This window comes from Oncorhynchus clarkii, unplaced genomic scaffold (assembly GCF_045791955.1).
Source record: "Oncorhynchus clarkii lewisi isolate Uvic-CL-2024 unplaced genomic scaffold, UVic_Ocla_1.0 unplaced_contig_4953_pilon_pilon, whole genome shotgun sequence".
NCBI lineage: Eukaryota > Metazoa > Chordata > Actinopteri > Salmoniformes > Salmonidae > Oncorhynchus > Oncorhynchus clarkii.
Genome location: NW_027258563.1, coordinates 4,623 through 31,429, shown reverse-complemented (window position 1 = coordinate 31,429; position 26,807 = coordinate 4,623). Strand labels below are relative to the sequence as shown.

The window sequence follows — 26,807 nt, the reverse complement described above, 5'->3', positions numbered from 1 at the left end:
TATCATTGTTTGTCCATTTATATGTAATTTCCAAGTTTATGTAAATTGAACATTAGGAAGCTATCTTTCCATAGGAGGGACTGTTGGATTTGAGGAAACTTTGAACAGTGTTATACGCATAAACATAGTGGATAAATGAGTGGAAGAGACTGGGTTTTATGTCAGAAGTTAATGGTTCTCTGTAGAAAGACAGAGTGGCTGTGGAATGTGCTGGGTGGACGGGAGGGAGTCAAGGGTGTGCAATAGGTGATACGGGTGGAAAGCTTTGGATTAGACGTCAAGGGGGTTGAAGTCAGGTCAGGTTACCTTAAGGGAGACAGTACGGTTTTATTACTCTATCACTTCGTCTTCCTGTCGAAACATAAGATGTAAGGATTAGAGGAGTACGTAGTTGAAGTCGTTGGATTCATTAAAACTTGTTTTTCCAAACACTCCACAAATGTCTTGTTAACAAACTATAGTTTTGGCAAGTCGGTTAGGACATCAACTTTGTGCATGACACAAGTAATTTTTCCAACAATTGTTTAGACATATTTTTTCACTTATAATTTACTGTATCACAATTCCACTTTTAAACAGCTGGGAAAATTTTAGAAGCTTCTGATAGGCTATTTAACAATTTTAGTCAATTGGAGGTGTACCTGTGGATGTATTTCAAGACCTACCTTCAAACTCTGGGCCTCTTTGCTTGACATCATGGGAAAAACAAAAGAAATAAGCCAAGACATCAGAAACTTGAAGACCTACACAAGTCTGGTTCATCATTGGGATCAATTTCCAAACACCTGAAGGTAACACATTCATCTGTACAACCAATAGTACGCAAGTATAAACACAATGGGACCATGCAGCCGTCATACCGCTCAGGAAGGAGACGCGTTGTCTCCTAGAGATGAACGTACCTTGGTGCGAAAGTGCAAATCAATCCCAGAACAGCAGCAAAGGACCTTTTGAAGATGGTACAAAAGTATCTGTATCCACAGTAAAACGAGTCCTATATCGACATAACTTGAAAGGCCGCTCTGCAAGGTAGAAGCCACTGCTCCAAAACCCGCCATAAAAAAAAAAGCCAGACTACGGTTTGTAACTGCACATGGGGACAAAGATCGTACTTTTTAGAGAAATGTCCTCTGGTCTGATGAAACAAAAATAGAACTGTTTGGCCATAATGACCATCGTCGTGTTGAGGAAAAAGGGGAGGCTTGCAAGCCAAAGAACACCATCCCAACCGTGAAGCATGGAGGTGGCAGCACCATGTTGTGCGGGTGCTTTGCTGCAGGAGGGACTGGTGCACGTCACAAAATAGATAACATCATGAGGAATGGAAATGTGGTTATGTCGAAGCAAGATCAAGACATCAATCAGGAAGTTAAAGCTTGGTTGCAAATGCATTTTCCAAATGGACAAGGACTCCAAGCATACTTCCAAAGTTGTGACAAAATGGCTTGAGGACAACAAAGTCAAGGTATTGGAGTGGCCATGGCAAAGCCCTGACCTCAATCCTATAGAAAGTTTGTGTGCAGAACTGAAAAAGCGTGTGAAAGGCCGACAAACCTGACTCAGTTATACCAGCTCTGTCAGGAGGAATGGGCCAAAATTCACCCAACTTATTGTGGGAAGTTTGTGGAAGGCTACCCGAAACGTTTGACACAAGTTAAACAATTTAAAGGCAATGCTACCAAATACTAATTGAGTGCATGTAAACTTCTGACCCACTGGGAATGTGATGAAAGAAATAAAAGCTGAAATGATTCTCTCCACTATTATTCTGACATTTCACATTCTTAATATAAAGTGGTGATCCTAACTGACCTAAAACAGGGAATTTTTACTAGGATTAAATGTCAGGAATTGTGAAAAATAGAATTTAAATATATTTGGCTAAGGTGTATGTAAAACTTCAACTTCAAGTGTGTGTGTGTGTGTGTGTGTGTGTGTAATATGCTCACACACACAATCCAAATGTAGGCACTCCTTCTCACCAACCCTTACATCTATTATGGTTTGACAGAAAGGTAATAAACCATAATTTCTACCTTAAGGCAATCTGACCTCAACCCCTCATTTTCCTAACCCACAGATCACAATCCGTATCCCCTATAGCAATCCTGTGACTTCCTCCCGTCCACCCAACACATTCCAAAGCCATCTGGCTCCTACAGATAACCATTAACTTCTGATGTAAAACAAAAACCAGTCGCTATCACTCCTTAAATAAGATACTTCTGAATATAAACAATGGTCTAAGGTTTAACCCAGAATCTATCAATAACCTACGTGAGGCAACATGTTCACAATCACATCTTCCCGCCCCAGTGTGATTAATAAATTAACAGACTACACAGAAAAATCAGTACAGTGTCAGTATGCAATAAAAGGCCTGGGGCAAGGGGTATGAGATGAGAGATACTTTCTTTAATAGGAATTCAACTCCATTTGGAAGCAATAGTTTACAGCACGTTCAGTATTGCACAGCATGCCCAACGATATAAAATGCGACGATATTTTGGGAACACTATTCACCAGGACTACTTGACTCACACTAGGTAATTATAACTCTCCTTCAGACGTCAGCTTGGTATAAAGCGTAGACGATAAACATTTGCATTGGCTGTGGTTATGAGGCTTTGACAGATACCAAGGTATGGCGATTTGTTAATGCATTTGGTTTCATGTCACTTCTTATCCAAATGCTATGCTGAGTATTTCCTTGTTTTAACTTTGCCAAAATGTAGTGGAAAAACCTCTAGGCCAGGGCTGCCCAACCCTCTTCCTGGAGATGTACCGTCCTGTGGGTTTTCAGGCCAACCCTCTTCCTGGAGATGTACCGTCCTGTGGGTTTTCAGGCCAACCCTCTTCCTGGAGATGTACCGTCCTGTGGGTTTTCAGGCCAACCCTCTTCCTGGAGATCTACCGTCCTGTGGGTTTTCAGGCCAACCCTCTTCCTGGAGATGTACCGTCCTGTGGGTTTTCAGGCCAACCCTCTTCCTGGAGATGTACCGTCCTGTGGGTTTTCAGGCCAACCCTCTTCCTGGAGATGTACCGTCCTGTGGGTTTTCAGGCCAACCCTCTTCCTGGAGATGTACCGTCCTGTGGGTTTTCAGGCCAACCCTCTTCCTGGAGATGTACCGTCCTGTGGGTTTTCAGGCCAACCCTCTTCCTGGAGATGTACCGTCCTGTGGGTTTTCAGGCCAACCCTCTTCCTGGAGATGTACCGTCCTGTGGGTTTTCAGTCCAACCCTCTTCCTGGAGATGTACCGTCCTGTGGGTTTTCAGTCCAACCCTCTTCCTGGAGATCTACCGTCCTGTGGGTTTTCAGTCCAACCTTAATTTAAAAAACATACCTGATTCTACTCATTAGCTGCTCAACAAGACCTTAACTAGCGGAATCAGAAATGTTAAATTAGGGTTGGACTGAAAACCTACAGGACAGTAGATCTCCAGGAAGAGGGTTGGGCAGCCCTGCTCTAGGTGGAAGTTGTTCCACCTCAGCGAACAAACCATCAGAAAGAGGAAGAGAGACATCAATAAACATAGACCTTCAGGGATTCAGTTCTTGTTTAAGACTCAGGGGCCCAACCAGTAACAGTCGGACCAAAGCACCTTTCAAAACAAAGATGAAGTCAAATAATAAGAAAACATGACACTTCCTGATGTCAGATTCTATAAGAATCATAAAAGGACAAAACTAATTAAATGTTTCTAAAAGTAACACAATAAAAAATAAAAAAAACAACAGGCACTCAGATGTGGCAGGGCAAACCATCACGGATTACGGCCCAGTCCATCACCCGGGCAGAGCTCCCTGCTATCCAGGACCACTATACCAGGCGGTGTCAAGAGGAAGGCCCCAAACGTTGTGAAAGACTCGAGCAACCACAGTGCACCACGTCTGGAACCAACACGACCCTGAACAGCTTCTATAACCAAGCCTTAAGACTGCGAAATAGCTCTTCAAATGGCTACCCGGACTACATGCATTGACTATGTACACACAGGACATTCAGTAATTACACTAACAACACACACCAAATACGCTACTGCCAATGTACTGTCTATCATCCATACTAAGCACGCACACACACAGGACTCTCAGACATTCAGTACTTACACTGACAACACACGCCCACACACGAAATGCACTGCTGCCAATGTACTGTCTTATCTATCCAAGGCACACACACACACACACACAAACACACGACAGGATTCGTTTTGAAGATGAATTAACCAGAACCATTCCTTTTCAAGAAAATGTCTTGACTGGAAAAATAGGTTGATTTTTTAGGATTGAAATTGTTGAAACTGATACCCTGTTGTTTAAACACAATGAGCTACCCTGTTTCCCCCTGGATTCACACACTTCACAGGACGCTAAAATGGAGCGACAGTGTCAGAATTCACTGGGAACAGAAAGTACGCCCTTGGCTGTGACCAGCCGAGTCTTGAGATGAGATAAACGTGTTCCAAACTACACTAAAACATGTCAGTCATTACACCGGCCATAGAAAAGCAAGATGGACCGGGGTCTTTTAGAAATCTTGAAGTCAAATGGGCCCCCACCCTCATACTAAATCTGACATTTTAAAGCTTGTTTCTATACCCTTGAAAAAAAAAACACAGCAAAATGGGATTCATTAAGTCCACTGTTGACACAGTCCCAAAATGTTTTGCATGTCAACAGATACGTTTTCAAAATATTGGACTTTCAAGAAGCACTTGGCTCCAATGATGCATTTTACATCACGTGACACTTTGCTTCTTGAACGTCCACTATTTTGAAAACGTATCTGTTGACATGCAAAACATTTTGGGACTGTGTCAACAGTGCACTTAATGAAACAATATCATGAGATAGTTTTGGAGTAGATGTTTCCTTTAATGTAGGCAGGACAGGTGACGATGCGTCTTTGGCTCAGAGACGTCATCGTCTTCAGTGTCCTTTGAGGAAAAGCAGCAAGACGGAGACTTGAGAACATTCTGTGCAACCGTTCTCATTTCCTCGTTACAAATCGCCAACCATCATTGATGCTTTCCACCCAGCTCTCCTCTCTCCATTTCTCCTCAGACGCAAACATCCACAACCCCCTCGTCCAGATCTCTTTCGTCAGCCAACTCTCTCCCCATCTCCTCCATCTTGACCTGCTCCAGTGTCTGCCAGGAGTCCACTTCCTGGTCTCTCCTGATTGGCTCCCCACCACTACGACCCTGCTGGGCGGAGCCTCCCTCTGTGGAGTAGATTCCAGAGTCTCCGCTGTCCTGGCGGATGTGCCTGCCGCTGTCCTGCTCCAGCTCTGAGGGGGGCGCTGTGAGGGGAGGAGGGACGTGTATCTCCAGTAGCACCACCTCAGGACAGATGGTCAGCTTATCACAGCACAGCTCCGCCTCTGAATCAGCAGTGAGGAGGCGGGGCATGTCGGAGCCGGGGGAGAAGTCACAGAGGTACTGGGGGGAGGGGAAGAGAGAAAGATAAATTGTCATTACTTATTCCCAACCACCCTTAAACACACAGACACACCCACCAACCAAGAGGATGGATGGTACACCTGGATACTACTGTTATGCTGTTTACTGTTGAGTAAGCGTTTGTGAGGCCTACCTCCTGGATGTGTGCAGGCAGCTGGATAGAGGGGTAAAAGGTGTTTTTGAGGCCTCTGTAGAACCTGAAGAAGGCGTAGGAGGAAAGCAACACGAGCAGGAAACACACCATCATGGAGACCAGGAAGTACAGGAAGATCTGCCCGTACGGGGTGTCACCTGAGGACGAGAACAGTCACACTTTAGTGGCCTTATTATGCAATTACTCCTGTAAAACACGCTCTCTGGCATCTCTACACACACATTATACAGGTAGGTAATTTGTCAAGCAATTTGGAAACCAATCTCCAAGCCTTTAGTGTCAAGTGTTCATTCCTACCCTCCGTCTGCATGCACTGGGGTTCTGTGTAGCTGCTAGTCTTGTTGTAGTAGTCGTAGCGAGACTGGATCATGACACAGTACCACGTCCAGGCCTCCAACTCAGGCAGCGTCACCAGGTTGTTGCTAGAGTCCAACACTTTAGGCTTCAGACCCTGAACATCCAATAAGAACACGTTATAAAATCAGACAGGGTTGGGATACGCTGCCCTGTCTTGCACTACCCCCCCAGACGTTCCACTTATTTCACCCATTCCAGTAGGAGCACATGGGATTCTAGTGGTGAACTCATCAAGCCCTTCACAAGTTGAATCAGATGTGCTAGTCCTGAATACGTCTCAAAAAGTGGAACAGTTGGGGGTACTCCAGGAAAGGTTTGGGATATACAGATGATATATAAATCATACCTATCTGCTCTGGTGTAACACAGGGACACAGCAGAAGGGTTATTGATGTTGTTTCAACTGGAAGAGTTCCAGAGAACATGGAACAACTGACATAGAACACTTCAAAACCTTCCAGAATACAAAGCACCATCATAGAACACTTCACAACCTTCTAGAATACAAAGCACCATCATAGAACACTTCACAACCTTCTAGAATACAAAGCACCATCATAGAACACTTCAAAACCTTCTAGAATACAAAGCACCATCATAGAACACTTCACAACCTTCCAGAATACAAAGCCCCATCATAGAACACTTCACAACCTTCTAGAATACAAAGCCCCATCATAGAACACTTCACAACCTTCCAGAATACAAAGCCCCATCATAGAACACTTCACAACCTTCCAGAATACAAAGCCCCATCATAGAACACTTCACAACCTTCTAGAATACAAAGCACCATCATAGAACACTTCAAAACCTTCCAGAATACAAAGCCCCATCATAGAACACTTCAAAACCTTCTAGAAAACAGAGCACCACCATAGAACACTTCAAATCCTTCTAGAATACAAAGCACCAACCAGTTCCCTGCATAATGCTAAATAACTCACGGGCACTAGAGAAGCTAAACCAAGTTTAATTCTTCCCAAAGGGTCGTTACAGCGGTGATTCGGACAAAAAAAAAAAAAAAAACACACTTCACACAAGCATTGATATTTAACCCTATCTCCTAGGCTGAGTCTCCTCTTCCACAACCCAACAGCCAATGCATCTCTGTTGTTAGACAGAACCTTGGTGATATCAGTTCTTCCTCAGTTCATCTGACCTGACCTCTACCCCAAAGTGCTCACTCCTCCCCAACTCAAGGCTGTCATGGTGATTGATACCAGACTGTCTTCTCCTCCCAGAGGATCCCTGGTGGCTAACAGTGACATATCCTGACATAATGTAAACGTTACACGTTACCCTCTCTCCCTCAGTGACATATCCTGACATAATGTAAACGTTACACGTTACCCTCTCTCCCTCAGTGACATATCCTGACATAATGTAAACGTTACAATACCCTCTCTCCCTCAGTGACATTGTTAGGTTCTAAGATCTCCACCCATCTCCCCTTATCAATGCCTTATCAAAGTCTACCCCGAATCCAACAATAGAAAAACACACTTGTGTTCCTATCCTTAAGTTTGTTGTTTAGAATGTTACATGTTGTAGTTTCTGGTATTTTATAGCAGTTACAGGGTTACTGAGGGAAGGCCCAGGTGACAGCAGTCCCAGGGTTACTGAGGGAAGGCCCAGGTGACAGCAGTCCCAGGGTTACTGAGGGGAGGCCCAGGTGACAGCAGTCCCAGGGTTACTGAGGGGAGGCCCAGGTGATAGCAGTCCCAGGGTTACTGAGGAGAGGCCCAGGAGTCTTTAGGCAACAAAACAAGGCAGAAGGTTGTGCCAGTACCTGAGGGTCATCAGAGCGGCTCCAGTACAGGATGCGGTAGTACAGGAAAAGGACGTGTTCCTTCATGGAGTGCTGGGTGCTGGTCAGGGGGTCAGAGATGGTCACATCCAGCAGGTTCCCCACAGGAGCCAGCTCCACCCTGGACGGTGGGCCCAACGAAGCTAGACAGGGGGAAGAACAGATAAGACCTAAATAAACTCAAGAGTTACAATACAGCCAACTCCAGAGTCCTGGGAATGATTCTTGGTGAATGACAGATTAACTAATAGTGTTGTGTGTGTGTGTGCGTGTAACGGATGTGAAACGGCTAGCTTAGTTAGCGGTGTGCGCTAAATAGCGTTTCAATCAGTTACGTCACTTGCTCTGAGACCTTGAAGTAGTTGTTCCCCTTGCTCTGCAAGGGCCGCGGCTTTTGTGGAGCGATGGGTAACGATGCTTCGTGGGTGTCAGTTGTTGATGTGTGCAGAAGGTCCCTGGTTCGCGCCCGGGTATGGGCGAGGGGACGGTTTAAACTTATACTGTTACATGCGCGCGATGATAGTGTTGTGTGTGTGTGCGCCGATGATAGTGTTGTGTGCGCGCGAGGATAGTGTTGTGTGTGTGTGTGTGTGTGTGTGCAGGAGGATAGTGTTGTGTGTTGGCGCGTTATTTTAATTGTATTTAACCAGGTAAGACCCATTTGTGACGACCCTCCCACTCTGTCTGCCGTATTCTCCCTTTGTTCTAGTTTCCTTATTAGGATGCCGGTGGGCGGAGTTGGGAGGGTCGTCAGCTACATGGGAAACACCTGGGCCCGGTGTCTCCTAGGATAAATACACCACTTCCCCATTCATGGAGGAGACTCTCTCCATGCAGACACCTTTATAGATTGTTGTGTATCTTGGTGTTTTTTTTTTGGTTGTTTGCTTTGGCACCTTTCAACACCCTGCATTATCACATTCATGTATGCAAAACACTCACTTACACTACTGATTACACACACCATTGTATATTGTACTTAGTTACTCGTTGTCTCCCTTTTGTTACGGGCTTTGAGCTTCGTGACACATTGATGTTAACCTGTTTTGCGAGGCAAGAAGGCAAAACAGGGAAATAGCAGCGTAGTCATAGAAACCAACTACCGATACTAACATACTATTAATTCACTTTAGTTAACTGTAAACTAACGGTATCCTTTCAGTTGAGGGGACTTGCACGTCGCCTGTCTACCGGAAATTGATACCGTTGCTGTGCAAAGTCTTGCTAGCTTGTTAGCGTTGCAGATTACTAGCTAGACATCCCACAACTTCGGGTGGGTTCGTAAATCGGACGTGCCAGAATGCGATCTGGGCATTCATAAATTCAGAGCGCGTCGCTCCGGGAGAGTTCAGAGAGCACATCGGACGCTCTGGCCTCAAAAGCGGAAGTCAAGCACCCAAGCTAACTGGCTAACGTTGGCTAGCTACTTCCAGACACAAATGAGAGAACACTTCACTCTGACCATTGTACTCGCCCTAGCAGAGCTGGTTAGGCTGGTTTCATGTTATCCAGAGCGTTGGTGACTAACTGTGCCAATGGAAAGAATGTAATTACGCTTTTTTTTTTTGCGGATGTTTACTGACACCGGTATTGCGAGTTCAAATCAAATCTATTTTTATAGCCCTTCGTACATCAGCTGATATCTCAAAGTGCTGTACAGAAACCCAGCCTAAAACCCCAAACAGCAAGCAATGCAGGTGTAGAAGCACGTTCATAAATTCATAATTTATTCTGCGCTCTGGCACAAGAGAGTGCTCTGAAATCGGAGTAGCTAGCCAGAGTGAATTAACAATGTCCATTGAGAACACACAACGACTATAGCACTTAGCTAAGCATGACGTGAATAATCAAGTCAATAAACGTTGGGTAGTTAGATAGCATATAGTTAATATACTGGAAAGTCCAATGTATTAGTAGCCAACTAACGTTAGGTAGCTAGCTAGCTCACAAACCAGTACATACTGCTGTAATATGCTATGTGGTTCGTAAGGATAGCGTAGCTAACAAAATATGTAACTTATTTGAAAAGTAATTACTTTATTACATTACTCAACATTTGTCATAATTAGTTAAAGCAATGAGAATTTGTATCCTCTCTCGTCAGACCTCGGCTGCTTATTTTCAACCATTTACTACAAATCTGAAAATGTTGTGAAGCCACACCCCCTTTTCTGAGGATTTGCATTATGGGCCCTAAAAGCACAGAAATGGTGTCTACTGCTTGTATACTTTGTTAAAATTATACTTTGTTAAAATTACAACATCCGGGAACTTTTGGCATACTAACTACATCCACACTATGACCAATAAGCAGACTACATACTCAATTTAAGTCACTAATAGTACAGTTAGAGCAGTTCGTGTGAGTATTCGAACACAGCTTAAGTGTCACAAGTTACAGATATATTTGAAGATTAGAAAAAACTGCAGCTATCACAAACAGTGTCGTCGATCAGCGTCTTAAAAACAGGCCAAGACACCAACTCCCATAACTTTAATATCTTTTGAAGCATATTTCAGGATGAAGGCATTATGGGAAAAAGATTGCTTTCCCCACCTCAGTTCTAGCCTTCCCCATCTCAGTTCTAGACTAAGGAACAGACAAGGACAGCAGCGACTGAACGAAGACTGTATTGAGTGACTGATCTGGTCAGTAATGAACAGAGATACAAAGGGAGTTGTGTACCAGTATACCAGTGCTTTAGCCTCCTGGTGGAGAGGTACATTGCACCATGGGTAATTGATGTAGCATTTTTCATGAATCTTGAAGCACCATGATACACTCTGGACTTAATGTAAGGTACTTGTGGATGTCTGCATATAGACAATAACACCATAAATCGAGGACCGATAAAGTGCTTTGAACAAGATCCTTTCTGACAGATATTGAAAAGCAAGATTTGTTCCTAAAATAGAAACCCAATTTCAACGTCAGTTTCTTCATCAGGTTATCAATATTGTTTCAAATTCAGCTTTTCATCTAACCAATTCCCAAGATACATATAGGTGACCCTATCAAATGTGTGACGCCATCTGTTAACTTTAAGAGAAGAAAAAAAAATCATACATTTAGTTTCTTGCATTAAGCACAAGTGTCCATTTGAAAAGATGCCTCTGAATAACATCAAAAGCCAATTATAAGTCCTGAAAAGCGATCTCAATATTAGATGCGCTAGAATAAATCATTGTGATTAATAGTGATATATAGTGATAGTGATATATGTGCATGCAGAGCAAACAACAAGCTGCACAAGAACTCACTACTGTAATGGTCCAGGTTACAAAGTGGCTCAGCGACTCGTGTTTGCATCTCAATGTGAAAAATGAAATGAAAAAAAACTGTTTGCATGTTCTTCACAAAGAGGGCAACAGATGCTACTGAGCCAGATGTCTATGTGTCAGGGGAGAAGCTCCAGGTGGTATCTGATTTTAAGTACCTTAGCATCATACTTGATTCCAACCTCTCTTTTAAAAAGCATGTGAAAAAGTTAATTCAAATAACAAAATTCAACCTAGCTCATTTCCGATTTATACGAAATTGTTTGACTACAGAGGTAGCAAAACTGTACTTCAAATCTATGATACTCCCCCACTTAACATACCGCTTGACTAGTTGGGCCCAAGCTTCCTGTACAACATTAAAACCTATTCAGTCTGTCAACAAGTAGGCTCTCAAAGTGCTTGATAGGAAGCCCAATAGCCATCATCACTGTTACATCCTCAGAAAGCATGAGCTCCTGAGCAGGAAAAATATTGTGCAATACACCTACGCATGTCTTGTATTCAAGATCCTAAATGGCCTGGCTCTGGCTCCACTCCACTTTTTGTTAAACAGAAAACCCAGACAAATGGCAGCAGATCCACTAGGTCCGCCATGAGAGGTGACTGTATAGTTCCCTTAAGGAAAAGCACCTTTAGTAAATCCGTTTCCTCTGTGAGAGCTTCCCATGTCTGGAATACACTGCCATCAGACACACATAACTGCACCACATATCACACTTTCACAAAATGGCTAAAAGGTCAATCAGATTTGTGAACATGGTCATTAGCTGTGTTGCCATTTTCCATGTTGTCTGTAGCTTGTGAAGTATGGAAACACTGTTGCTTTTGTGAATTTTATCTTGCTGCATTTTGTCCTATGTTGCTCTGTCTGTATGCTACGTCTTGCTTGTCCTATGTTAATCTGTCTGTATGCTACGTCTTGCTTGTCCTATGTTAATCTGTCTGTATGCTACGTCTTGCTTGTCCTATGTTAATCTGTCTGTATGCTACGTCTTGCTTGTCCTATGTTAATCTGTCTGTATGCTACGTCTTGCTTGTCCTATGTTGCTCTGCGTGTATGCTACGTCTTGCTTGTCCTATGTTGCTCTGCGTGTATGCTACGTCTTGCTTGTCCTATGTTGCTCTGCGTGTATGCTACGTCTTGCTTGTCCTATGTTGCTCTGCGTGTATGCTACGTCTTGCTTGTCCTACGTTGCTCTGCGTGTGCTCACTGCTCAATGATTGTCTATATTGTAATTGTTTTTAATAACCTGCCCAGGGACTGAGGTTGAAAATTAGCCTGCTGGCTAAAACCGTCACTTTTACTGAAACGTTGATTAATGTGCACTGTCCCTGTAAAAAATAAAATAAACTCAAACCCAATCAACACACGCTTGTGGCTGTTGGTGTGTAGGTGTTGGTGGGCGTTTAAATGTGTGAATGTTCGCAACGGTGTTGATTTTCTTCTCTCATTTAGTTTTTCCCATCTGTGCTCAAGTCTGTCTGCCTTCTCCCATTCCTCTCACCATCGATATCAGGGCAGAAGTCTTTGTTGACCCAGTCCGAGTTGACTCCGTCTGCGCTGGCTCGGACTCGGAGAACGTACATTCCCAGGTAGTGCAGATCAGAACCTGTGAGGTCACAGCGGGTGCGTGTGGTCCTTTCACACACACGGCTCCAGTTCTTCTTCTTCATTTTCATCTTGTACTTCCTGTTGGGGAGCGAGCAAGAGGGTCAGTGATGAGAGGCAGTCTTGGCCTAATACCAGATCATGACTCTCATGGTGGTAAAATAAAGCAGACGAGTCACTGTTTGGGTGTAGGAGGTGAAATACGGTATCATGTGACATGGAGGTGACATACAGTACAGTATGTGACATGTAGGAGGGGGAGGTGAACTACAGTATGTGACATGTAGGAGGGGGAGGTGAACTACAGTATGTGACATGTAGGAGGGGAGGTGAACTACAGTACAGTATGTGACATGTAGGGAGGGGGAGGTGAACTACAGTACAGTATGTGACATGTAGGGAGGGGGAGGTGAACTACAGTACAGTATGTGACATGTAGGAGGGGGAGGTGAACTACAGTACAGTATGTGACATGTAGGAGGGGGAGGTGAACTACAGTACAGTATGTGACATGTAGGGAGGGGGAGGTGAACTACAGTACAGTATGTGACATGTAGGAGGGGGAGGTGAACTACAGTACAGTATGTGACATGTAGGAGGGGGAGGTGAACTACAGTATGTGACATGTAGGAGGGGGAGGTGAACTACAGTATGTGACATGTAGGAGGGGGAGGTGAACTACAGTATGTGACATGTAGGAGGGGGAGGCGAACTACAGTATGTGACATGTAGGAGGGGGAGGTGAACTACAGTATGACATGTAGGAGGGGGAGGTGAACTACAGTACATGTAGGAGGGGGAGGTGTACAGTATGTGACATGTAGGAGGGGGAGGTGAACTACAGTATGTGACATGTAGGAGGGGGAGGTGAACTACAGTATGTGACATGTAGGAGGGGGAGGTGAAATACAGTATGTGACATGTAGGAGGGGGAGGTGAACTACAGTATGTGACATGTAGGAGGGGGAGGTGAACTACAGTATGTGACATGTAGGAGGGGGAGGTGAACTACAGTATGTGACATGTAGGAGGGGGAGGTGAACTACAGTATGACATGTAGGAGGGGGAGGTGAACTACAGTATGTGACATGTAGGAGGGGGAGGTGAACTACAGTACAGTGTGACATGTAGGAGGGGGAGGTGAACTACAGTATGACATGTAGGAGGGGGAGGTGAACTACAGTATGTGACATGTAGGAGGGGGAGGTGAACTACAGTACAGTATGTGACATGTAGGAGGGGGAGGTGAACTACAGTATGTGACATGTAGGAGGGGGAGGTGAACTACAGTATGTGACATGTAGGAGGGGGAGGTGAACTACAGTATGTGACATGTAGGAGGGGGAGGTGAACTACAGTATGTGACATGTAGGAGGGGGAGGTGAACTACAGTATGACATGTAGGAGGGGGAGGTGAACTACAGTACAGTAGTGACATGTAGGAGGGGGAGGTGAACTACAGTATGACATGTAGGAGGGGGAGGTGAACTACAGTATGTGACATGTAGGAGGGGGAGGTGAACTACAGTATGTGACATGTAGGAGGGGGAGGTGAAATACAGTATGTGACATGTAGGAGGGGGAGGTGAACTACAGTATGTGACATGTAGGAGGGGGAGGTGAACTACAGTATGTGACATGTAGGAGGGGGAGGTGAACTACAATATGTGACATGTAGGAGGGGGAGGTGAACTACAGTACAGTATGTGACATGTAGGAGGGGGAGGTGAACTACAGTACAGTATGTGACATGTAGGAGGGGGAGGAGAACTACATTATGTGACATGTAGGAGGGGGAGGTGAACTACAGTATGTGACATGTAGGAGGGGAGGTGAAATACAGTACAGTATGTGACATGTAGGAGGGGGAGGTGAAATACAGTATGTGACATGTAGGAGGGGAGGTGAACTACAGTATGTGACATGTAGGAGGGGAGGTGAAATACAGTACAGTATGTGACATGTAGGAGGGGGAGGTGAACTACAGTATGTGACATGTAGGAGGGGGAGGTGAAATACAGTATGTGACATGTAGGAGGGGGAGGTGAACTACAGTATGTGACATGTAGGAGGTGAACTACAGTACAGTATGTGACATGTAGGAGGGGGAGGTGAACTACAGTATGTGCATGTAGGAGGGGGAGGTGAACTACAGTATGTGCATGTAGGAGGGGGAGGTGAACTACAGTATGTGACATGTAGGAGGGGGAGGTGAACTACAGTATGTGACATGTAGGAGGGGGAGGTGAACTACAGTACAGTATGTGACATGTAGGAGGGGGAGGTGAACTACAGTACAGTATGTGACATGTAGGAGGGGGAGGTGAACTACAGTATGTGACATGTAGGAGGGGAGGTGAAATACAGTACAGTATGTGACATGTAGGAGGGGGAGGTGAACTACAGTACAGTATGTGACATGTAGGAGGGGGAGGTGAAATACAGTACAGTATGTGACATGTAGGAGGGGGAGGTGAACTACAGTACAGTATGTGACATGTAGGAGGGGGAGGTGAAATACAGTATGTGACATGTAGGAGGGGGAGGTGAAATACAGTATGTGACATGTAGGAGGGGGAGGTGAACTACAGTATGACATGTAGGAGGGGGAGGTGAAATACAGTATGTGACATGTAGGAGGGGGAGGTGAACTACAGTATGTGACATGTAGGAGGGGGAGGTGAACTACAGTATGTGACATGTAGGAGGGGGAGGTGAAATACAGTATGTGACATGTAGGAGGTGAACTACAGTACAGTATGTGACATGTAGGAGGGGGAGGTGAACTACAGTACAGTATGTGACATGTAGGAGGGGAGGTGAACTACAATATGTGACATGTAGGAGGGGGAGGTGAACTACAGTACAGTATGTGACATGTAGGAGGGGGAGGTGAACTACAGTACAGTATGTGACATGTAGGAGGGGGAGGTGAAATACAGTATGTGACATGTAGTATGTAGTCTGCGGGGGTGGTGTGAGTGCATCTGGTGACTTACGCCATGTACTCTACAGTGAAGCTAACAGAGTTGCCTGTGGTCGTCTGGTCCCAGTCCCACGTCAGTACATACTGTGTGTTCAGGGTGAGCAGAGTCAGGTTCTGAGGTTGAGGCAGCTCTGCAAGCACTGGAACACAGAGAGTAAGACAGGCAGACCGGGTCACTGAATAGTTCTTCACTGTTTGGTACCGTGTTGTTTACATGTTATATGATGGGAGTTGGATATAAGCAACTGATTCGGCAGCAACTTTGAAGTTAAAATAGCCTCAACATTTGCATACTTTAGGCTGTTGGCCAGGGTGTAGGTTTATGAAAGTCAAATACCTCTTTCCCCCTTTTTCCTCTCTCCACCCTACTGATGTTACATTTGCAAACCCCTTTGGTTAACATAGAGATTCTGGGAACATCAGAAGGTGGGGGGAAATGAACTATATTCTGGTAATCCGACCAATTGAACATATGCGGTGGTACTTAATGAATATGATGTCAATTTGGTTGTCATCTGAGACATTATCATCAATGATAAGATTACATAAACTCTACAGTGGAAAGTCTACACATCAGAGTTATCGGATTCACATGGAATTGTTGTTCAATTTAAAATGTTTGAATATGAAATTATTCATGATGGGATGAAATGTGATTTTAGCTTCTAAAATGTGAGATTTGGGTTTTCATAAAGTATGCTCTGCTCAATCAGTGGCCCTCCCCTGTGAAGGGACATGGACTATAAAACTTTTCAAAAACGCCCTCCTCTCCCTTCCTATATAAAGCCTTGACGACAATATAACCTCCTGTTCCGAGGATGTGAGGAAGACGGTCCGATGTCAGAATGGTTCAGATAATAACTACAGAACGAAGCCAACATCAGCGTGAGCTTTGGTTGCGAATGGTATGACCTTTGAACTCTTATTCACTACAGAAGTGATACCTCCTAGCCATTGAATTAGCAACAGCAGCAGAAGGAACAGACAGAGTATCCCATCTACCACACAACAACGTATCCAATTTACCAGCAGAGACATTCTTCAAAGGACTCGGTTGGGCAACACGGCCTTCCATCTACCGCCAACCTACCGAAGCGCAGCTCAGAGTAAATATTTATTGTATTTTCCTTTTCCAAATGGCCGGTAATTTAGAATGCATAAGATACTGTATTCACGATAGCATAGCTTTCCCCTTTGTTCCACAGTCTTCCCGCTGTTTCACTCAAACCCAGCCCCTTTTTCTTTTGTGTAACAAGCTGTCAAATCTGTTCTGCCCGCTTGGGACGTTTTCCTTTATGACGTAATTTGTAATCAAGTTATGATTTAATTATGTGTATGTGTAATTCTGTGTGATTAGTTAGGTATTTAGTAAATAAATAATTAAACCCAATTTTGTATTGCTGATTCAACTTGTTAGCCAGGGTTCATGCAGATAACCAAGAATTTACAACTTTCAGATGAGACTGAATTAAGACGACGATTAATATTGACTGCAATTGATGTAAAATATTCCTAGGTCTTTAAGAGTTTATTAAGAGAACAGCTCTATAAATATTATTTTGTGGTGCCGACTCTCTAGTTAATTACATTTACATGATTAGCTCAATCAAGTAATATTAATTACAGAGAAATGATTTTATAGAATAGCATGTCATATCACTTAATCCGGCATAGCCAAATACACGACACTGTATTTCTTCACAGCCAACCACCAATTCACATGTCCTGTGGACAACATGAAATATTCAACAGAGGAATTGATCCAATATTTAAAATCTCTGAAGAACAAATAAGCAAACACACCCCTGTGGTGAGAAAGAAACAATAGACTGGTAACAATGACAGTGACCTCACTAGCCAGCGTTTCTATTGGCCGATTCCACACCAGCGAGAAATATTTTCAGTATGTCAGAATGTTCTTGTAATTCTCACATAGGAACAGCATTGGGAGGAAGGATGTTTAACATGCTGTTTACCTTTGTAGCAAACTATTATTATTATAATTTAAACATGATTAAAGTGGCCATTTAAGACCCTAATGATCTGTAAACCGTACATGATAGACATCTTGGCGTCATTATAATTCCTTGTAGTGTTCTCTCTAAATAAGGAGTATGTCTAGACTATAAAAAACAAAAAAAATTGTCACATTAATTTAATCAACATTAAAAATATTGACATCTCAAAAGGACACTTTTCGATTTAGCTTATTTTTAGAGACATACCGTTTGTAAACAATATACTCTTCTTCAGAAGAAACATTTCCAGAGTAGGCTCTGGTACTTTTAATGATATGATCCATCTATTACATAGAAATGGACATTATAGATCATTAACCAATCACAGCCCTCCTTTAGGATTGCACATTCAGCAAGTCACCAGCAGATGGATTGACTTTGAATCCATTTTCCCCATTCACTGTGTTGGTACTGCTCATAAACTGATTCACACAGAATTAGCAGAGCCCACTCTAGAAATTTGATGTACTTGTAGAGTATGCAAATTGGTTGGAAGCCGAAAAAGGAAATTCCTGAGGACAACAAGGCGAACTCCACTTATTCTCTCCAGGAAACATTAAATCACATGGTTTTATCTGGTTGCTCTGTGACTGCGATAACCCGAGAACAAAATTTGACTACAATAAAGTTGCCAATGTCTTTGCAAATGATCCAAAACAAGCCACGTATAGCAACATGCTTCAAATGAAAACTCAAGATGGAACAGCAGGCTATAGGCTCATTACACACGAAAGAGAATTGTCTACATATCGAACCCAAGACCGTCATATCCCAGGGCAGTGACGCTAGGCGGTACGCTACAAACCCTGTAATAGATGCATCAACTTGATTTAAAAATTGTCCGTCTGGTGATGACAGCACATTTTTTTTCCAAAAAGTTGGATTTTCAGTACTGATTGAATGTTTAGTCATCTTTGGTTATTTTTTTTTCCTTAACAGTTGTTGGGTTCAAAGACACTCATTTTATCACATCGCTAACAAAGTTAGTAAGCATGGAGTTTGACTGCACACGAGCAAGGGATGATTATTATGATGTTGTTGGACCATCTTTGAGATGTTTCTGCAACAATTGACTGGACAAGATTTGGAAAGGCACACCGGTCTAGATAAAGGACCCACAGTTGATAGAGCATGTCAGAGCAAAAAAACAAGCAATGAGGTCAAAAAAGAATTGTCCATGGAGCTCAGAGACAGGACTGTGTCAAGCCACAGATCTAGGGAAGGGTACCAACAAAAATTCTGGTCCCCAGGAACACTGTGGCCTCCATCATTCTTAAATGAAAGAAGTTTGGAACTACCAAGAACCTTCCTAAAGGTGGCAGCCCGGCCAAACTGAGCAATCGGGGATCTGACCAAGAACCTGATGGTCACTGACAGGTCTCCAGAGTTCCTCTGTGGAGATGGTTGTCCTTTTGGAAGGTTCTTCCATCTCCGCAGCACTCCACCAAGCAGGCCTCTACAGTAGTGGCCAGACAAAAAAATAAAAGGCACATGACAGCCCGCTTGCAGTTGGCCAAAAGGCACCTAAAGGACTGACAATGAGAAACAAGATTCTCTGATCTGATGAAACCAAGATTGAGCTTTATGGCCTGAATGCCAAATGTCACGTCTGGAGGAAACTTAGCACCATCCCCACGGTGAAGCATGGTGGTGGCAGTATAATGCTGTGGGGATGTTTTTCAGCGCCAAAGACTGGGAGTCTAGTCAGGAGAGGCAAAGGTGAACGGGGCAAAGTACAGAGAGATCCTTAATGAAAACCTGCTCCAGAGCCCTCAGCACCTCAGACTGGGGCGAAGGTTCACCTTCCAACAGGACAACGACCATAAGCACACAGCCAAGACAACACAGTAGTGGCTTCGAGACAAGTCTCTGAATGTCCTTGAGTGGCCCAGCCAGAGCCCGGACTTGAACCCGATCGAACATCTCTGGAGAGGCTTGAAAATAGCTGGGCAGCAACGCTCCCCATCCAACCTGAGAGCTTGAGAGGATCTGCAGAGAAGAATGGGAGAAACTCCCCAAATACAGGTGTGCCAAGCTTGTAGCGTCAAACCCAAGACGACTAGAGGCTGTAATTGCTGCCAAAGCTGCTTCAACAAAGTACTGAGTAAAGGGTCTGAAAAATTGCTTTGTCATTATTGGGTATTGTGTAAACGGATTAAATTGTAAAAAAAAAAACATCAATCTTCCTTTGCATCTCATCCAACTGGTGTTACCTAGATAGATGCTAGTTGATACTGTTGATACTGTTGCGTAGCAACTGAGTTGGTCGACCGGTTTAGAACTCTGATATAGGGCTGAAAAGATGTCAGCATTGTTAGGAATGCTAAAAAAAATAAAAAGTACCACATCCTTAGTTTTTAAATGAGCAGAAATGTGCCCGTGAGAGAAACACATTGTGAATTTAATAAAAATGGTTGCACCAAAAACTAGCGACCTTGCCCGAATACCCTAATGCTAGCGACCTTGCCCGAATACCCTAATGCTAGCGACCTTGCCCGAATACCCTAATGCTAGCGACCTTGCCCGAATACCCTAATGCTAGCGACCTTGCCCGAATACCCTAATGCTAGCGACCTTGTCCGAATACCCTAATGCTAGCGACCTTGTCCGAATACCCTAATGCTAGCGACCTTGTCCGAATACCCTAATGCTAGCGACCTTGTCCGAATACCCTAATGCTAGCGACCTTGCCAAAAATCTGGTATAATGGTTCTCTGTAACAGCCGGACGGATCATGACGAGAGGCGGTGTGTCGTGTTCCGCCTGTCAAGTTGATTTGCAAATGTTCATCGATATTGGTGTCATATTGGCTTAGATATGACAGTAGAGAGATTTTAATTTAACAATTGAACTGCAAAAACAATGCACACTATAGTTGAGCCAACAGAAACAACTATAATATTGTTCAAAAGAAAAAGGGGGTGTTTCTATTGATATTTTGTTTATATTAACAAATTCATGTTAACATTTTTACTTAAGAATCAAGACAGGCTTCTCCATATGTTAGAGTACACTATCAGGAGTATAATGATACCGTCATCATAAGGCATGTATATATATATATATCTTAAAAGAGCCTAAAATTGCAATTGCATCCTAATTTCCTAATTTCCCCCTCCCAAAAAAAAAAGTATACAAATTTAAAAAGCATTTCAAACCTTCTTTACCCCCCAAAATAATGTACTTGAGAATGTGTGTGTGAGAATGGCCAGAACAAAAGCAGAGATATTTTCCACTCCTGCTGGTGCGGAAAAACCTTGTAGAGCTTGCTTGACTGAGACTCAATGCCTCAACAGGATGTTGCATCAGATGGGGGGGGGGGCATCTAATTTAGAGGGAACAGTTCCCCTAACATCTGTGTGTGCTAAGCTTCAGTGCACCCTCGGACTCAAATCTGTATCTTTTTTTCCTCTTTCTAAATCAGGGGGGGGGGGGGGGGGGGCACAGTCAGGGTGCCTGCTAAACCAAGTATAACTATAAGAAATCGAAGATGTGTCAAATTATATCCAGCTCAGGGGCTCCAACTATGCATTTGGTTTGCTAACTAAGTGGCTAGATGTCAAGATTACGTTTATTGGTCACTGTGGAGACATTCAATCCAATCCTGGATCGAGATCCTCCTGTTGCCTAATTTGTTCTGTGCATGACTATGACTGGTTATGACGTTTCCTATAACTCAGCCTTTGCACTCCGAAGCAGAGTCCACGGTGTTGGAGTTATAAAAAAAAGTGTGAGGGTGTGGCAGAAACCCTAACCATGGTTTCGGGAATCATCCCAGGTTATAAATAGCTTGGCTACAATGAAACCAGTTACACTGCTGATGACAATGTAAATAACAGAACATTGAACATGAAGTATGACACATCCAAGATCCAGAAAGTGACTCAACCATAAAGGAATTGTACAGCGTGGAGAACGGCATAACTTTCCAAACTGTCACTGAAGCACTGAAACAGATTTGGAACATTGGAATTCAGGAACCTCTAGGCTAGGGTCTGCTGACTTTAGTTCCTCTTCCCTGACCTAACCTCTCCAAGTCTATTAAAAGGTTGCTAGAGGGTCTTAGGCTACAGGGCAATTCCACAGTGACAGCATTAAACTGTGACTCAAGATTTTTCACTTAAAAATGGATGCCAAGGGCCCCCCCAGGTGGGGCAGTGGTCTAAGGCTAGGCTAGTGCTAGCTGTGCCACCAGAAACTCTGGGTTCGAGCCCAGGCTTTGTCGCTGCCGGCCGCAACCGGGAGGTCCATGGGGAAACGCACAATTGGCCTAGCGTCGTCCGGGTTAGGGAGGGTTTGGATGGCAGGGATATGCTTGTCTCATCGCGCACTAGCGACTCCTGTGGCGGGCCCGGGCGCAGTGCACGCTGACCAGTACGCTAGGTGTACGGTGTTTCCTCCGACACATTGGTGCGGCTGGCTTCCGGGTTGGATGAGTGCTGTGTTAAGAAGCAGTGAAGCTTGGTTCGGTTTCGGAGGACGCATGGCTTTCGACCTTCGTCTCTCCCGAGCCCATATGGAAGTTGTAGCAATGAGACAAGACAGTAACTACTAATAATTGGATAACACGAAATTGGGGAGAAAAAGGGGGTTAAAAAATATATTTTTGTTTTTAAGTATGCCAATCAAAAACCATTGACTTCAAAAGTTTAACAAGCCATACATCTCTATGCTCTCTCTAGGACTACTTTTAACAATTTACACTGAACATTTTATGAAAAATACATTTACTGGAAGAACTGCACAGATGCAAAGTTTGGCGAGAGAATTTCAGTAAAATCTCCCTTCGTTAACTGAACATCTCCACGTTTCCCAAAAAGTCTTAAATATTTGCTTTGAATTCAAATTCAACTCTATCTGCAGAAAGAAAGGGGTGTTAGCTATGACATGACACATTGACTGTGAAAATATATCATTTTCAGTTATTGAACTACAGTAAATAAAGTGGATTTACACCCAGTGACATAATTTTATTACGGGTCTCTGGTCTGTACTATACAGAAAATGCATAATTAATTATGTATATGAATGTTATTCTCTTCATGGTGATGTATCCTATGCAGGGCTCTACAGTGTCGACCATTTTACGCGCATATGGGAATAAATATTTTGCTATGTGACGAGGATTTTTTTTTACATCGGAGCACCAATGCGCAAATACCATAAAATGTGTGTTGTCCGGACCAAATCTGAACCAAGCATAGACAATTTTGGCCATAAAAGTACAGCTCCGGCGGCAGGGTAGCCTAGTGGTTAGAGCGTTGGACCAGTAACCAGCAGGGTAGCCTAGTGGTTAGAGCGTTGGACCAGTAACCAGCAGGGTAGCCTAGTGGTTAGAGCGTTGGACCAGTAACCAGCAGGGTAGCCTAGTGGTTAGAGCATTGGGCCAGTAACCAGCAGGGTAGCCTAGTGGTTAGAGCATTGGACCAGTAACCAGCAGGGTAGCCTAGTGGTTAGAGCGTTGGACCAGTAACCAGCAGGGTAGCCTAGTGGTTAGAGCATTGGGCCAGTAACCAGCAGGGTAGCCTAGTGGTTAGAGCATTGGGCCAGTAACCAGCAGGGTAGCCTAGTGGTTAGAGCGTTGGGCCAGTAACCAGCAGGGTAGCCTAGTGGTTAGAGCATTGGACCAGTAACCAGCAGGGTAGCCTAGTGGTTAGAGCATTGGGCCAGTAACCAGCAGGGTAGCCTAGTGGTTAGAGCGTTGGGCCAGTAACCAGCAGGGTAGCCTAGTGGTTAGAGCGTTGGGCCAGTAACCAGCAGGGTAGCCTAGTGGTTAGAGCGTTGGGCCAGTAACCAGCAGGGTAGCCTAGTGGTTAGAGCGTTGGGCCAGTAAGCGAAAGGTTGAAAGAACCTCAGTCTCCCGAGTGGCGCAGCGGTCTAAGACACTGCATCTCAGTGCTAGAGGCGTCACTACAGACCCTGGTTCAATTTCAGGCTGTATCACAACCGGCCGTGATTGGGAGTCCTATAGGGCGGCGTACAATTGGCCCAGCGTCATCCGGGTTTGGCTGTCATTGTAAATAAGATTTGCTCTTAACTGACTTGCTTAGTTAAATAATAAATAGATACAGTAGAGGATGCCTGGTTATTCTTTAAAAGTGCTTTCCTCACCATCTTAAGTAAGCATGCCCCATTACATTTTTTTGATGTTCATGTTCTGAAAGGGCGGAAAAATCTGTACCGCTACAAATCAGCTGGGCTAGACAATCAGGAACCTCCAAAATTATCCGCCACAATTGTTGCAACCCCTATTACTTGCCTGTTCAACCTCTCATATCGTCTGAGATTCCCAAAGATTGGAAAGCTGCCGCTGTCATCCCCCTCTTCAAAGGGGGAGACACCCTAGACCCAAACTGTTACAGACCTAGATCTATCTTACCCTGCCTTTCGAAGGTCTTCCAAAGCCAAGTTAACAAACAGATCACTGACCATTTCGAATCCCACCGTACCTTCTCCACTATGCAATCTGGTTTCAGAGCTGGTCATGGGTGCACCTCAGCCACGCTCAAGGTCCTAAACGATATCTTAACCGCCATCGATAAGAGACATTACCGTGTAGCTGTATTCGTCGACCTGGCCAAGGCTTTCGACCCTGTCAATCACAACAATCTTATCGGTAGACTCAACAGCCTTGGTTTCTGAAATGACTGCCTCGCCTGGTTCACCAACTACTTCTCAGATAGAGTTTGCATGGCTTGTTGTCCGGACCTCTGGCAGTCTCTATGGGGGTACCACAGGGTTCAATTCTCAGGCCGACTCTTTCTCTGTATACATACATCAACGTCGCTCTTGCGGCTGGTGATTCTCCGATCCACCTCTACGCAGACGACACCATTCTCTATACCTCTGGCCCTTCTTTGGACACTGTGTTAACTAACCTCCAGGCGAGCTTCAATGCCATACAACTCTCCTTCCGTGGCCTCCAACTGCTCTTAAAAGCAAGTAAAACTAAATGCATGCTCTTCAACCGATCGCTGCCCGCACCTGCCACCCCGTCCAGCATCACTACTCTGGACGGTTCTGACTTAGAATATGTGGACAACTACAAATACCTAGGTGTCTGGCTAGACTGTAAACTCTCCTTCTAGACTCACATTAAACATCTCCAATCCAAAATTAAATCTATAATTGGCTTTCTATTTCACAAAACAAAGCATCCTTCACTCATGCTGCCAAACCCTGGTAAAACTTTGTATAGACTTTGGCGTTGTCATTTATAAAATAGCCCCAAACACTCTACTCAGCAAATTGGATGCTGTCTATCACAGTGCCATCTGTTTTGTCACCAAAGCCCCATATACTACCCACCACTGCGACCTGTATGCTCTCGTTGGCTCGCCCTCACTTCATATTCGTCAACAAACCCACTGGCTACAGGTCATCTATAGGTCTTTGCTAGGTAAAGCCCCGCCTTATCTCAGCTCACTGGTCACCATATCAGCACCCACCTGTAGCACATGCTCCAACAGGTATATTTCACTGGTCACCCCCAAAGCCAATTCCTCCTTTGGCCGCCTTTCCTTCCCAGTTCTCTACTGCCAACGACTGGAACGAACTGCAAAAATCACTGAAGCTGTAGACTCATATCTCCCTCACTAACTTTAAACATCAGCTGTCAGAGCAGCACACAGATCACTGCACCTGTACATAGCTCACCCAACTACCTCATCCCTATATTGTTTTTTTGTTGCTCCTTTGCACCCCAGTATCTCTACTTGCACATCTTTCACTCCAGTGTTTAATTGCTAAATTGTAATTTATTTCACCACTATGGCCTATTTATTTCCTTACCTCCCTAATCTTACTTCCTTTGTATATAGACTTTCCTATTGTGTTATTGACTGTACGTTTGTTTGTTCCATGTGTAACTTAAATTTTTTTTTTTAAAAGAACACATTTTTATTTTCAATGACGGCCTAGGAACAGTGGGTTTAACTGCCTGTTCAGGGGCAGAACGACAGTCAACTCGGGGATTTCAACTTGCAACCTTCCGGTTATTAGCCCAACGTTCTAACCACTAGGCTACCCTGCCGCCCCGACTCTGTGTTGTTGTTTGTGTCACACTGCTACGCTTTATCTTGGCCAGATCGCAGATGTAAATGAGAACTTGTTCTCAACTGGCCACCTGGTTAAATAAAGGTGAAATTAAATTTAAATTTAAAAAACCTCAATGTAAGCGTGAATCGATTCACAATTGCGGCACGGTTCTAGAAACAAATCCATTTACTTGCATATCACATCAAAATCAATACTTACTGTACACGGTTTTAAAAGGTGAACGCAGTTGCAGTCGACAGTATTTTTCAGTGTATAAACAAAGACAGACGCCGCAAATGTGTAAACACAGTTGTTCAGAGAAGCAGATAGCGAGCTACTTAGCACGGGTAACGTCAGTCCCTCCGTTTCCCGTTAACGAGCACTGTAACGTGAAAATATGGCCGTGCGGCTAACAGACTAAGCAGCTCTGCTAGGGCGAGAGAAAAATGGTCAGAAGGAGGTGTCTGGAAGTAACTAGCATGTGTGGTCTGAATGCTTGGAGCAACCCTTACACCTCGAACCAGAGCACTCCTAATTTATTAAAACAGGTCAATCTGACAATGCTCTGAATTTTCTAAAACGTCCGGAGCACCATCTGACACTCCACAGTGAATTTACGAACACACCCAGTGAAGTCGAAGACATAACAATATTGTATCCCTATATATAATCTATATTCATGTAGTTAACACACGGGTTTCAACCACCGACGTACCACCCGCCATTAGAAACGAATGTTTAAATAGCTCTCAGATATTACAAATCAAGTCGATATAAACCCACCGAGTTTGACCGAAGGTAACGTTAGCTATCCATTTACAGGGATCTCTAACTACAGCTAAATTAGCTAGTTGCTGTACTTACCATTGGTTATTGTGAGAGACCAGAGGAGAACGAGTGCAAAGCCCACCTTCATGATGAATAATGATTATTTAACAAGTAATCCAACGGTACGTTTTTCCCCCAGAAACTACCTTCACAGATCGTTCATCTTCCCAATCCCAGCTTTAGTTGCTGTAGCCAGTTGAGTTGCTCCCGGTTCAAGGGAACATCACCGGATAAACAATCCGATATGGACGCCAACGAAA

At 44.1% G+C, this 26,807-nt stretch overlaps 1 protein-coding gene across 3 annotated transcripts; it reads right to left on the bottom strand.

Annotated features, from left to right (window-relative positions):
• Window positions 1-2,395: 2,395 nt before the first annotated feature.
• Window positions 2,396-26,807, bottom strand: LOC139397352 (interferon alpha/beta receptor 1a). Of its 3 annotated transcripts, XM_071144107.1 has the most exons (9): window positions 26,584-26,787; window positions 15,678-15,804; window positions 12,575-12,759; window positions 7,770-7,930; window positions 5,918-6,071; window positions 5,600-5,757; window positions 4,834-5,445; window positions 3,302-4,646; window positions 2,396-2,832 (listed from the first exon to the last, which is right to left on the bottom strand). In XM_071144107.1, exons 1-7 carry the CDS (start codon window positions 26,633-26,635, stop codon window positions 5,065-5,067), a joined length of 1,218 nt encoding a protein of 405 aa, XP_071000208.1. In that variant the 5' UTR covers window positions 26,636-26,787; the 3' UTR covers window positions 2,396-2,832; window positions 3,302-4,646; window positions 4,834-5,064. The 3 variants fall into 3 exon arrangements, with proteins under 3 accessions (XP_071000208.1, XP_071000207.1, XP_071000209.1); XM_071144106.1 differs by having other exon boundaries at window positions 3,302-5,445; window positions 26,584-26,807; XM_071144108.1 differs by having other exon boundaries at window positions 3,302-5,445; window positions 26,694-26,783.

What these genes read in the sequence shown, in the direction of transcription:
- LOC139397352 (XM_071144106.1), bottom strand. Translation starts at nt 26,635, where the DNA reads ATGAAGGTGGGCTTTGCACTCGTTCTCCTCTGGTCTCTCACAATAACC. An exon ending in GTCTCTCACAATAACCAATG is followed by an intron (nt 15,805 to 26,583) that starts GTAAGTACAGCA and finishes TCTGTGTTCCAG; the next exon opens with TGCTTGCAGAGCTGCCTCAA. An exon ending in CTTCTGCCCTGATATCGATG is followed by an intron (nt 7,931 to 12,574) that starts GTGAGAGGAATG and finishes CCCCCTGTCTAG; the next exon opens with CTTCGTTGGGCCCACCGTCC.